The sequence below is a fragment of the Somniosus microcephalus genome, chromosome 3 (assembly GCF_052327205.1).
Source record: "Somniosus microcephalus isolate GS21.2 chromosome 3, FLI_Smic_1.0, whole genome shotgun sequence".
In the NCBI taxonomy this organism is placed as follows: domain Eukaryota; kingdom Metazoa; phylum Chordata; class Chondrichthyes; order Squaliformes; family Somniosidae; genus Somniosus; species Somniosus microcephalus.
In genome coordinates this window covers 346506471-346518794 of record NC_140989.1, presented here as the reverse complement: position 1 = coordinate 346518794, position 12324 = coordinate 346506471, and the positions used below count along the sequence as shown (strand labels likewise).

Here is a 12324-nt window from a genome sequence, read left to right as displayed (position 1 = left end):
CAGGTGCAGCAAGTGATTAAGAAGGCCAATGGAATGTTGGCTTTCATTGCTAGGGGGATAGAATATAAAAATAAGGAGGTATTGCTTCAGTTGTACAAGGTATTGGTGAGACCGCACCTGGAATACTGCATACAGTTTTGGTGTCCATACTTAAGAAAGGACATACTTGCTCTCGAGTCAGTACAAAGAAGGTTCACTCGATTAATCCCGGGGATGAGGGGATGGACATATGAGGAGAGGTTGAGTAGATTGGGACTCTACTCATTGGAGTTCAGAAGAATGAGAGGCGATCTTATTGAAACATATAAGATTATGAAGGGGTTGGATCGGGTGGATGCAGGGAGGATGTTCCAGATGATGGGTGAAACTAGAACTAGGGGGCATAGTCTTAGAATAAGGGGCTGCTCTTTCAAAACTGAGATGAGGAGGAACTACTTCACTCAGAGGGTGGTAGGTCCATGGAATATGCTGCCCCAAAAAGCTGTCGAAGCTACATCATTACATAAATTTAAAACAGAAATAGACAGTTTCCTAGTAGAAAAGGGAATTAAGGGTTACGGGGAGCGGGCAGGAATTTGGACATGAGTCTAGGTTCGGATAGGTCATGGCCCTGTGGGTAGCGGAGCGGGCCCAGGGGCCGTGTAGCCTGATCCTGCTCCTGTTTTCGTGTGTCTAATGCTGTTAGATTCAGGAGATAGTCCTGTCATAGTGGATTGGCGGTTAGGATCAGATCAGCCATGATCTTATTGAATGGCGGAGCAGGCTCGAGGGGCCAATTGGCCTACTCCTGCTCCTATTTCTTATGTTCTTATAAGGCTGCTTGTAGCACTCCTGCTGCCATTGTAGCAGGTGTCAGCCATCTTATTTTTTATTCCCCTTTCTGAATTATTTTAATCTTCTTTGATTTCTTGTAAAGTAGGTCACAAGCGATTTTTCACCGAAAGGTTTCAGCTGAAATAATACAGGACCGTTAGTTTTTTTTAAACCAAATTCTGTTTAGTATCAGTGAACAGATCTATTTTGAGGCCTGAGAGATCAGGTTTTGGCCATGTTGAACAAAGAACATAAGAAATTGGAGCAGGAGTCGGCCATATGGCCCTTCGAGCCTGCTCCGCCATTCAATAAGATCATGGCTGATCTTCTACCTCATCTCCATTTTCCTGCACTATCCCCATATACTTGGATTCTCTTAATATTCAAAAATCTATTGATATCTGTCTTGAATATACTCAACGACTGAGCCTCCACAGCCCTCTGGGGTAGAGAATTCCAAAGATTCACCACCCTCTGAATGAAGAAATTTCTCCTCATCTCAGTCCTAAATGGCCGAGCCCTTATTCTGAGACTGTGACCCCTGGTTCCAGACTCCCCAGCCAGGGGAAATATCCTCCCTGCATCTACCCTGTCAAGCCCTGTAAGAATTTTGTATGTTTCAATGAGATACAGTGACATTCATAGTTTAAATGTTATTTTGCTTTCAATGCACTACTCAGCACCAAGCAATGTAAAGTTTTTTCCAATGTTATTCCCGCTGGTTGTTTTATGGTAGATGTAAAGGAAAACTCTACCATTATTAGTCTGGTCACCGCATTACAGGAAGGATGTGATTGCGCTAGAGAGGGTACAGAGGAGATTTACGAGGATGTTGCCAGGACTGGAGAATTTTAGCTATGAGGAAAGATTGGATAGGCTGGGATTGTTTTTTTTGGCGCTGAGGAGAGACTTAATTGAGGTGTATAAAATTATGAGGAGCCTAGATAGAGTGGGTATGAAGGACCTATTTCTCTTAGCAGAAAGGTCAATAACCAGAAGGCATAGATTTTAAGTAATTCATAGAAGGATTAGAGGGGAGTGGAGAACTTTTTTCACCCAGAGGGTGGTGGGGGTCTGGAACTCACTGCCTGAAAGGGTGGTAGAGGCAGAAACCCTCATCATATTTAAAAAGTACTTGGATATGCACTTGAAGTGCCGTAACCTACAGGGCTACGGACCAAGAGCTGGAAAGTGGGATTAGCTTGGATAGCTGTGTGTTGGCTGGCACGGACAAGATGGGCCAAATGGCCTCCTTCTGTGCTGTAAATCTCTATGATTTTATGAGTGGACAACTGAATACACAAGGAAAGGGTAACATATACATTGCACCGGGGGGGTATGAATCTCAGTGGCACTCATACAGGGGGAGGGGTAACACTTTCACAAGTAAAGTGCAACTACTGCATTCACTATCAATGGACGAGCCAAGCTTTAAACTCAGTCCTATTAAATCCAAAAGGAGTTTTAATTTGTTTTACCATTAAGATAATCTTCCAATAGGTGTGCTGGTCAATAGCTGAATGTCACTGATTGTATGTTTACACTACTTCGATAACTTTGATTTGTCACCTCCACTCCTCCCAGCTCACCATGAAGGTACAGATTTATTTACATAAATAACTGATCTCCCAGTGTACTACTCTGGAGCGCAGTTGCAATGGTTAGGTGCTAACTTTTAATGCAGCACTATCCAAGCTTCCAGTCTTCATGGGTCCCTCGAAGACTACATATAAAGTTTAAATCAATGTTCCCATTAGCTTCCATAGGATATACAGCACAGAAACAGGCCACTCGGCCCAACCAGTCCATGCCGGTGTTTATGCTCCACTCGAGCCTCCTCCCGTCTTTCCTCATCTAACTCTGTCAGCATAACCCTCTACTCCCTTCTCTCTCACATGCTTATCTAGCCTCCCCTTAAATGCATCTATTCTATTCGCCTCAACCACTCCCTGGGTAAAGAAGTTTCTTCTGAATTCCCTATTGGATTTCTTGGTGACTATCTTATATTGATGACCTCTAGTTATGCTCTTCCCCACAAGTGGAAACACTCTCTCTGTATCCACTCTATCAAAACATTTCATAATTTTAAAGACCTCTATTAAGTCACCCCTCAGCCTTCTTTTTTCAAGCGAAGAGAGACCCAGCCTGTTCATCCTTTCCGGATAGGTATACCCTCACATTTCTGGTATCATCATTGTAAATCTGCTCTGCACCCTCTCCAGTGCCTCTATATCCTTCTTATAACATGGCGACCAGAACTGTACGCAGTACTCCAGGTGTGGTCTAACCAAGGTTCGATATAGGTTTAGCATAACTTCACTACTTTTCAATTCTATCCCTCTAGAAATAAACCCTAGTGCCTGGTTTGCTTTTTTTATGGCCTTGCTAACCTGTGTCGCAACTTTTAGTGATTTGTGTATTTGTACTCCGAGATCCCTTTGTTCCTCTACCCCACCTAGACTCGCACCCTCCAAGTAATAAGTGACCTCCCTATTCTTCCTATAAAATGTAATACCTCACATTTATCTGTGTTGAACTTCATTTGCCAATTATATGCCCATTCTGCAAGTTTATTGTCTTCCTGTAATTTGTTGCAGTCCTCCTCAGTATTAACTATACCCCCTAATTTGGTGTCATCCGCAAATTTAGAAATTGTGTTTTTGATTCCAAAGTCTAAATCGTTAATGAAAATTGTGAACAACAGTGGTCCCAGCACTGACCCTTGTGGAACACCACTACCCACCTTCTGCCACTGTGAATAGCTACCGTTTACTCCCATTCTCTGCTTTCTGTCTTGAAGCCAGCTAGCAATCCATTCTGCTACTTGTCCCCTGACTCCGCATTCTCTTATTCATTCGTCTATTATGTGGTACTTTATCGAAGGCCTTTTGAAAATCTAGATAAATTACATCTACTTCATTACTCTTGTCTATTCTCTCTGTTACCTCATCAGAAAATTCAATGAGGTTGGTCAAGTAAGACTTTCCCCTTTGAAATCGATGCTGACTATTCATTATTATATATTTGGCTTATAGATGTTCTTCTATTTTCTCCTTTAGTAGGGATTCCATTATTTTTCCTACCACCGATGTTAAGCCGATTGGTCTATAATTCCCTGGACATGTTCTATCTCCCTTCTTAAATATAGATATTATGTTAGCTATCCGCCAGTCCTCTGGCACTACATCTTTTTCTAATGAATTATTAAATATGTATAGTAATGCCTCTGCTATCTCTTCCCTAGATTCTTTTAAAATGCACGGATGTAATCCATCCGGACCAGGGTTTTTTTCCTCTTTGAGTTTAATTAGTTTATTTAATAAATCTCCTCTTTTTATTTTAAATGCAGCTATTTCATTACTAATCTCATGATCCAATGTCATGTCTACCTGTTCTATCTCCCTGGTAACTACTGAGGCAAAGTAATTATTTAATATTTCTGCCATCTCTCTATCACTCCCTGTGATATTATCCTGTCCATCCCTTAGTGGCCCTACTCCCATCCTTTTTTCATTGATGTGCCTGTAAAATATTTTACTATTTTGTTTTATATTCCTTGATAATTTAATTTCATAGTTCTTCTGTGCCTTCCTAATTTGTTTTTTTGACTTCTTTCCTAATCTCTTTGTATTTTCCCTTATCATGCTCTTCCCTGCTAGCCATGTACTTAATGTATGCCTCATTCCTTACCCTCAATTTTTCCCTTATGGCTTTGTTCATCCATGGTATCTCATTAGTGTTCAGCTTGTTCTTGTTTCTTAGCAGAATATATTTTTCCTGGACTCTGTTGAACACCATTTTAAATGTTTCCCATTGCTGTTCTACGTCATTCTTTGCCAATATTGTTGTCCATTTTATTTTCCCAAGTTCTATTCTCAGCCCCTCAAAATCAGCTTTTCTCCAAGTTGGATGGACTTTGGACTGCAAGGACCATCCAGGGCTGGATATGGGCCAGAGGCCATGGTTTGGAGAGCTCTGCAGCCAGGTACTTCATGTGGGGAAGCGGTCTAAATAATTTAATTGTTGGCGGTTTCCCTACTGGCAATTACTTGGCTTGTCTTGTCTCCTTGTTATCTGACTAAAGTGGCAACCTGTGTGTAGAGCCAGAAGATGTAGGTGAGGTTTTAAATGAATATTTTGCATCTGTGTTCATTATGAAGAAGGACGATGTAGGCATAGAAATCAGGCAGGGGGATTGTGATATACTTGAACAAATTAGTATTGAGAGGGAGGAGGTACTAGCGGTTTTAGCGGGCTTAAAAGTGGATAAATCCCCAGGCCCAGACAAGGTGTATCCCAGGCTGCTGTGTGAGGCAAGGGAGGAGCTTGCAAGGGCTCTGACACAAATTTTCAGAACCTCTCTGGCCACAGGGGAGGTGCCAGAGGACAGCTAACGTACTACCATTGTTCAAGAAGGGAAGTAGGGATAAACCAGGGAATTACAGGCCAGTGAGCCTAACATCAGTGGTAGGGAAATTATTGGAAAAAATTCTGAGGGACAGAATTAGTCTCCACTTGGAGAGACAAGGATTAATCAAGGATAGTCAGCATGGCTTTGTAAGGGGGAGATGTCTAACCAATTTGATTGAATTTTTCGAGGGGGTGACAAGGTGTGTGGATGAGGGTAGTGCAGTTGATGTAGTCTACATGGACTTCAGTAAGGCTTTTGACAAAGTCCCACATGGGAGACTGGTCAAGAAGGTAAGAGCCCATGAGATCCAGGGCAATTTGGCACATTGGATCCAAAATTGGCTTAGTGGCAGGAGACAGAGGGTGATGGTCGAAGGTTGTTTTTGTGACTGGAAGCCTGTGTCCAGTGGTGTACCGCAGGGATCGGTGCTGGGTCCTTTGCTGTTTGTAGTGTACATTAATGATTTAGATATGAATGTAGGAGGTATGATCAGTAAGTTCGCAGATGACACGAAAATTGGTGGAGTGGTAAATAACGAGGAGGGAAGCCTCAGGCTACAGGACGATATAGACGGGATGGTTAGATGGGCAGAACAGTGGCAAATGGAATTTGTGGAACTGATGAAAGGGTGGAACTGAAAGAAATCAGTATTTGTAGGGAAATGGTGTTAGGAAAATTGATGGGACTGAAGGCCGATAAATCCCCAGGGCCTGATAATCTACATCCCAGGGTACTTAAGGAAGTGGCCCTAGAAATAGTAGATGCATTGCTGGTCATCTTCCAGAACTCGATAGACTCTGGAACAGTACCCATGGATTGGAGGGTAGCTAATGTTACCCCACTATTCAAAAAAGGTGGCAGAGAAAAAGCGGGGAGTTATAGACCGGTAAGCCTGACATCGGTAGTGGGGAAAATGCTAGAGTCCATTATAAAAGATGTAATAGCAGAGCACTTGGAAAGCAGTGACAGGATCGGACAAAGTCAACATGGATTTACAAAAGGTAAATCATGCTTGACTAATCTACTGGAATTTTTTGAGGATGTAACTGGTAAAATAGATAAGGGAGAACCAGTGGATGTGGTGTATTTGGACTTTCAGAAGGCTTTCGATAAGGTCCCGCATAAGAGATTAGCGTGCAAAATTAAGGCACATGGGATTGGGGGCAAGGTATTGACTTGGATAGAGAACTGGTTGGCAGACAGAAAGCAAAGAGTTGGAATAAACGGGTCGTTTTCCGAGTGGCAGGCAGTGACTAGTGGGGTACCGCAAGGATCGGTCCTAGGACCCCAGCTGTTCACAATATATATTAATGATCTGGACGAGGGAATTGGATGTAATATCTCCAAATTTGCAGACGACACAAAGCTGGGTGGGAGGGTATGCTGTGAGGAGGATGTCATGAAACTCCAGTATGATTTGGACAGGTTAGGTGATTGGGCAGAAACATGGCAAATGCAGTATAATGTGGATAAATGTGAGGTTATCCACTTTGGTGGCAAAAACAGGAAGGCAGATTATTATTTGAATGGCAATAGATTGGGAGAAGGGGAAGTGCAAAGAGACCTGGGTGTTCTTGTGCACCAGTCGCTGAAGGTAAGCATGCAGGTGCAGCAGGCGGTTAAGGTGGCAAATGGTATGTTGGCCTTCGTAGCAAGAGGGTTCAAGTACAGGAACAAGGATGTCTTGCTACAGTTGTACAGGGCCTTGGTGAGACCGCACCTTGAGTATTGTGTGCAGTTTTGGTCGCCTTATCTGAGGAAGGACGTTCTTGCCATGGAAGGAGTGCAGCGAAGATTCACCAGGCTGATACCTGGGATGGCAGGAATGACGTATGAGGAGAGATTGTGTCGATTGGGCTTATACTCACTGGAGTTTAGAAGATTGAGAGGGGGTCTCATCGAAACCTATAAAATTCTGTCAGGCCTGGACAGACTAGATGCTGGAAGGATGTTCCCAATGGTCGGGGAGTCCAGAACCAGGGGTCATAGTCTAAGGATAAGGGGTAGGACATTTAGGACTGAAATGAGGAGGAATTTCTTCACCCAGAGAGTGGTGAACCTGTGGAATTCTCTGCCACAGAGGGCAGTGGAGGCCAGTTCATTAAATATATTGAAGAAAGAGTTGGATATATTTCTTAAGGCTAAAGGGATCAAGGGATATGGGGAGAAGGCAGGGACAGGGTACTGAATTTGGATGATCAGCCAGGATCTCATTGAATGGCGGAGCAGGCTCGAAGGGCCGAATAGCCTACTCCTGCTCCTATCTTCTATGTTTCTAACCCTGAAAAGTGTGAGGTGATGCATTTTGGGAGGACTAACAAGGCAAGGGAATACATAATGAATGGTAGGACCCTAGGAAGGACAGAGAATCAGAGGGAACTTGGGTGTGCATGTACATAGGTCCCTGAAGGCAGCAGGACAGGTAGATAAGGTGATTAAAAAGGCATATGGGATACTTGCCTTCATTAGCTGAGACATAGAATATAAGAGCAGGGAGGTTATGATGGAGCTGTACAAAACGCTAGTTAGGCCACAGCTGGAATACTGTGTGCAGTTCTGGTCGCCACACTATAGGAAGGGTGTGATTGCATTGGAGAGGGTGCAGAGGAGATTCACCAGGATGTTACCTGGGCTGGAGTGCTTCAGCTATGAAGAGAGACTGGACAGGCTGGGGTTGTTTTCCTTAGCGCAGAGAAGGCTGAGGGGGGACCTGATTGAGGTGTACAAAATCATGAGGGGCATAGGGTAGATAGAAAGGAACTTTTCCCTATAGTAGAGGGGTCAATAACCAGGGGGCATAGTTTCAAGGTAAGGGGCAGGAGGTTTAAAGGGGATTTGAGGAAAAACTTTTTCACCCAGAGGGTGGTTGGAATCTGGAACTCACTGCCTGAAAGGGTGGTAGAGGCAGGAACCCTCACAACATTCAAGAAGCATTTAGATGAGCACTTGAAACGCCATAGCATACAAGGCTATGGACCAAGTGCTGGAAAATGGGATTAGAATAGACAGGGCTTGATGGCCGGCGCGGACACGATGGGCCGAAGGGCCTCTTTCTGTGCTGTATAACTCTATGACTAACTCCTCCAGGTTGTCTCAAGGTCAGGAAAAAAATCCAGGAAATACCCGGTCACTTTCTTAAAAAAAAATTGTTCAGTTGTGATTTATTGGTGTTTTATACAAAGTGTGGTGTCTGGAAATGTTTCAGGCACTCTCAAAACTTTATATAAACAGATTTACTGCTTGCCTTTATCTACTTAGATGATGGGATAGAAAGCCACATATCCAAATTTGCTGATAACACCAAGATAGGCGGCATTGTAGATGAAAGCATAAAATTACAAAGTGATATTGATAGATTAAGTGAATGAGCAAAACTGTGGCAAATGGGTTTCAATGTAGGCAAATGTGAGGTTATCCACTTTGGACCTAAAAAGGATAGAACATGGTACTTTCTAAATGGTGAAAGGCTAAAAACAGTGGAGGTCCAAAGAGACTTGGGAGGGGTCCAGGTACATAGATCATTAAAATGTCATGAACAGGTGCAGAAAATAATCAAAAAGGCTAATGGAATGCTGGCCTTTATATCTAGAGGACTGGAATACAAGGGGGTAGAAGTTATGCTGCAGCTATACAAAGCCCTGGTTAGACCACACCTGGAGTACTGTGAGGAGTTCTGGGCACCTCACCTTCGGAAGGATATATTGGCCTTGGAGGGAGTGCAGCATAGGTTTACCAGAATGATATCTGGACTGCAATGGTTAAATTACGAGGAGAGATTACACAAATTAGGGTTGTATTCCCTAGAATTTAGATGGTTAAGAGGTGATTTGATCAAAGTTTTCAAGATATTAAGGGGAACAGATAGGGTAGATAGAAAGAAACTATTTCCGCTGGTTGAGGAGTCTAGGACTAGGGGGCATAGTCGAAAAATTTCAGGAGTGAAATTAGGAAACACTTCTATACACAAAGGGTGGTCGAAGTTTGGAACTCTCTTCTGCAAACGGCAATAGGTGCTAGATCAATTGTTAATTTTAAATCTGAGATTGATAGATATTTGTTAACCAAGGGTATTAAGGGATATGAGCCTAAGGCGGTTATATGGAGTTAGGTCGCAGATCAGCCATGATCTCATCGAATGGTGGAACAGGATCAAGGGGCTAAATGGCTTACTCCTGTTCCTATCTGCCTACCTTCCTACTTAACAACTGCCACTGCACTCCAAAAGTAATTCATTGTCTGAAGTGCTTTGATAAAGTGTTTTATAAACGCCAGTATTTAAACTATTTCTTTACTTACAAGCTAGACTTGGTTTTCAAAATATCATCATCATCATCTTCTTCATCGATAAACTCTTCATCTTTTTCCTCTTTGTCTGACTCCTCGTCTCTGTCACCAGCTTCTTCTTCACTTTCACTACTATCCTCCTTTTCACTCGAGTCCAAGTAATATTTTCCACCTTGATCAATTCCAGGTTGTGTGTCAATCACAAACAGGTTGCTATCCTTTGCAAAAGAGCTTCCTGCTGTATCGGAAGGAATGGCAGCAGGTTCGGATGTAACATTTACGCTGGGCTCTTCCAACAACACATCATTGTCTCCATCACCCAAGTCATCTTGGTCTTCATCACTGCTAAGCAGTAAATCGATAGCAGGTGGAGTTGCACTTCGGGTCTTGTGATCCAAGTCTCCCCCCTTATCCTCTAGTTTACCATCAGTTGCCTCTTCATCTATTTCAATTATTTCCTCTAGTTTACCATCATTTGCCTCTTCATCTATTTCCTCTAGTTTACCATCAGTTGCCTCTTCATCTATTTCAATTATTTCCTCTAGTTTACCATCATTTGCCTCTTCATCTTTTTCAATTATTTCCTCTAGTTTACCATCATTTGCCTCTTCATCTATTTCAATTATTTCCTCTAGTTTACCATCATTTGCCTCTTCATCTTTTTCAATTATTTCCTCTAGTTTACCATCACTTGCCTCTTCATCTTTTTCAATTATTTCCTCTAGATTACCATCACTTGCCTCATCTTTTTCAATTATTTCCTCCAGTTTACCATCACTTGCCTCTTCATCTTTTTCAATTATTTCCTCTAGATTACCATCACTTGCCTCTTCATCTTTTTCAATTATTTCCTCTAGTTTACCATCACTTGCCTCTTCATCTTTTTCAATTATTTCCTCTAGTTTACCATCACTTGCCTCTTCATCTTTTTCAATTATTTCCTCTAGTTTACCATCACTTGTCTCTTCATCTTTTTCAATTATTTCCTCTAAATTACCATCATTTTCCTCTTCATCTATTTCAATTATTTCAATTTGCCTAATTTCATGGGTTTCCATTTCAGTCAGCTTTTCCTCCTCTGTTTCTGCATTATTTTCTACGATGGTGCTCTCTGAGCACTGGTCAGTTAACTCCAATTTGTCACTCAGTTCTGCTGGCTGCTCTGGACAGTGCTGCGGTTCAGCCTGAACGATTTGTTGCTCTTCAACAATTTTTTGCCCTTCATGTCGAGATTCAGTAATGGTTTCTGACGGAGTTTCAAATCTGCTGCTCCTGGTCCTTCTTTTACTAATAGGTGTCCTTATTCTAGATTCTGCCTCCTTAAAAAAGACAGAAAAACACAAGTGTATTGTTGATTTTACAGTGAGGATGGTACTGTAGATGGTTGATTATCGGTAAGCGTCAGTAATAATCTTAATTGGCTCTTTTACTAGCATTTTCCTTCATTACCAACATCTTTCCAGACACCATTTTTGCACATAATTGTTGGGGCTGAATACAGTGAGACCTACTCCTAAGCTGTATAAGACCTGAAACTGTTATTGTTAGTTTGTAAGAGCCAAAGTATTTATCAGAAAACTGACAGACTCTTAGTTGGTGAGAAGCTGAGAGCAGAAACTAACAGGTCGTTCCTCTCAGAAACAAATGAACAAGTGCTTTGGGATGTCCTGAGGTTGTGAAAGGCGCTATAAAAATGCAAGAACTGACAGACTATCAAGCCGTTCATCCAAGTAAGTAACTAGCAAGTTAATATTTGTCCAGTAAACCATCAGGGAATCTGCACAGACCAGGGATCAGTGCCTTTACCCATTGAAGCACTGGAGACTCGGCACAGACTAGGTATTGGCGCTTATTACCCAGTAAAGCACTGAAAACCCAGAACAGACCAGGGATCAGTGTCTTTACCCACTAAAGAGGGAGACTTATTAATAAAAGGATCATTTCTGTTCAATTTGTGAATCTTGCTTTGTGGAGTGGTTTAGTGTTTGGTGGGATTGTTGATCTCGCAAGGTTTTGCACCTGTGGGTTGACAGTTGGGTAATCAGATACTGTAACAATTATTGTAACATTAGGTACCGAGCATAATAATTTTTGATCTGCGCAATACAAGACACCTGGAGTAGTGGGGAAGATTCTCTACGTCCAGGACAGCTCACTTCGAATTTCTACGCCTATTTAACCTGAATTCTGTGTTCATTCACGTGCGCATTTTTGGGTGCCGCTCCAGATCTGAGCCCATTATTTTTATCTCTTTTTTTTGTCCTCTCAGGCCTCTCTTCTCCTCGGCCCTTCACTTCACGGCACTCAGCTTTCATTCTCCCTCTCCTCCCACCACCCCAGGGGATTGTGCCTCTACCATTTTTGAATGAGCCCACAGCTACGCTCTGTGTTACTCTCGGCATTCTCTGAAGTGCACATCGAGGCTCCTCTGTAGGAGAGGAAAATTCAACTGCCCCATAGAATCGTAGAAAGTTACGGCACAGAAGGAGGCCTTTCAGCCCATCGTGTGTGTGCTGGTCGAAAAAGAACTAACCAGCCTAATCCCACTTTCCAGCTTTTGGTCCATAGCCTTGTAGGTTACGGCACTTCAAGTGCATATCCAAGTACTTTTTAAATGTGATGAGAGTTTCTGCCTCTACCACCCTTTCAGGCAGTGAGTTCCAGACCCCCACCACCCTCTGGGTGAAAAAAGTTCTCCTCAACTTCCCTCTAATCCTTCTACCAATTACTTTAAATCTGTGCCCCCTGGCTATTGACCTCTCTGCTAAGGGAAATAGGTCCTTCCTATTCACTCTATCTAGGCCCCTCATAAATTT

At 42.6% G+C, this 12324-nt stretch overlaps 1 protein-coding gene across 1 annotated transcript in view; it reads right to left on the bottom strand.

Moving 5' to 3' along the window:
- The window catches only part of LOC147122315 (uncharacterized), a 28054-nt gene that overhangs the window by 13221 nt on the left and 2509 nt on the right, over positions 1–12324 (bottom strand). Inside the window, exon 2 of the mRNA XM_085983293.1 lies at positions 9521–10827. Coding sequence (XP_085839419.1) covers positions 9521–10827 — 1307 coding nt within the window. The remainder of the gene's footprint in view (positions 1–9520; positions 10828–12324) is intronic.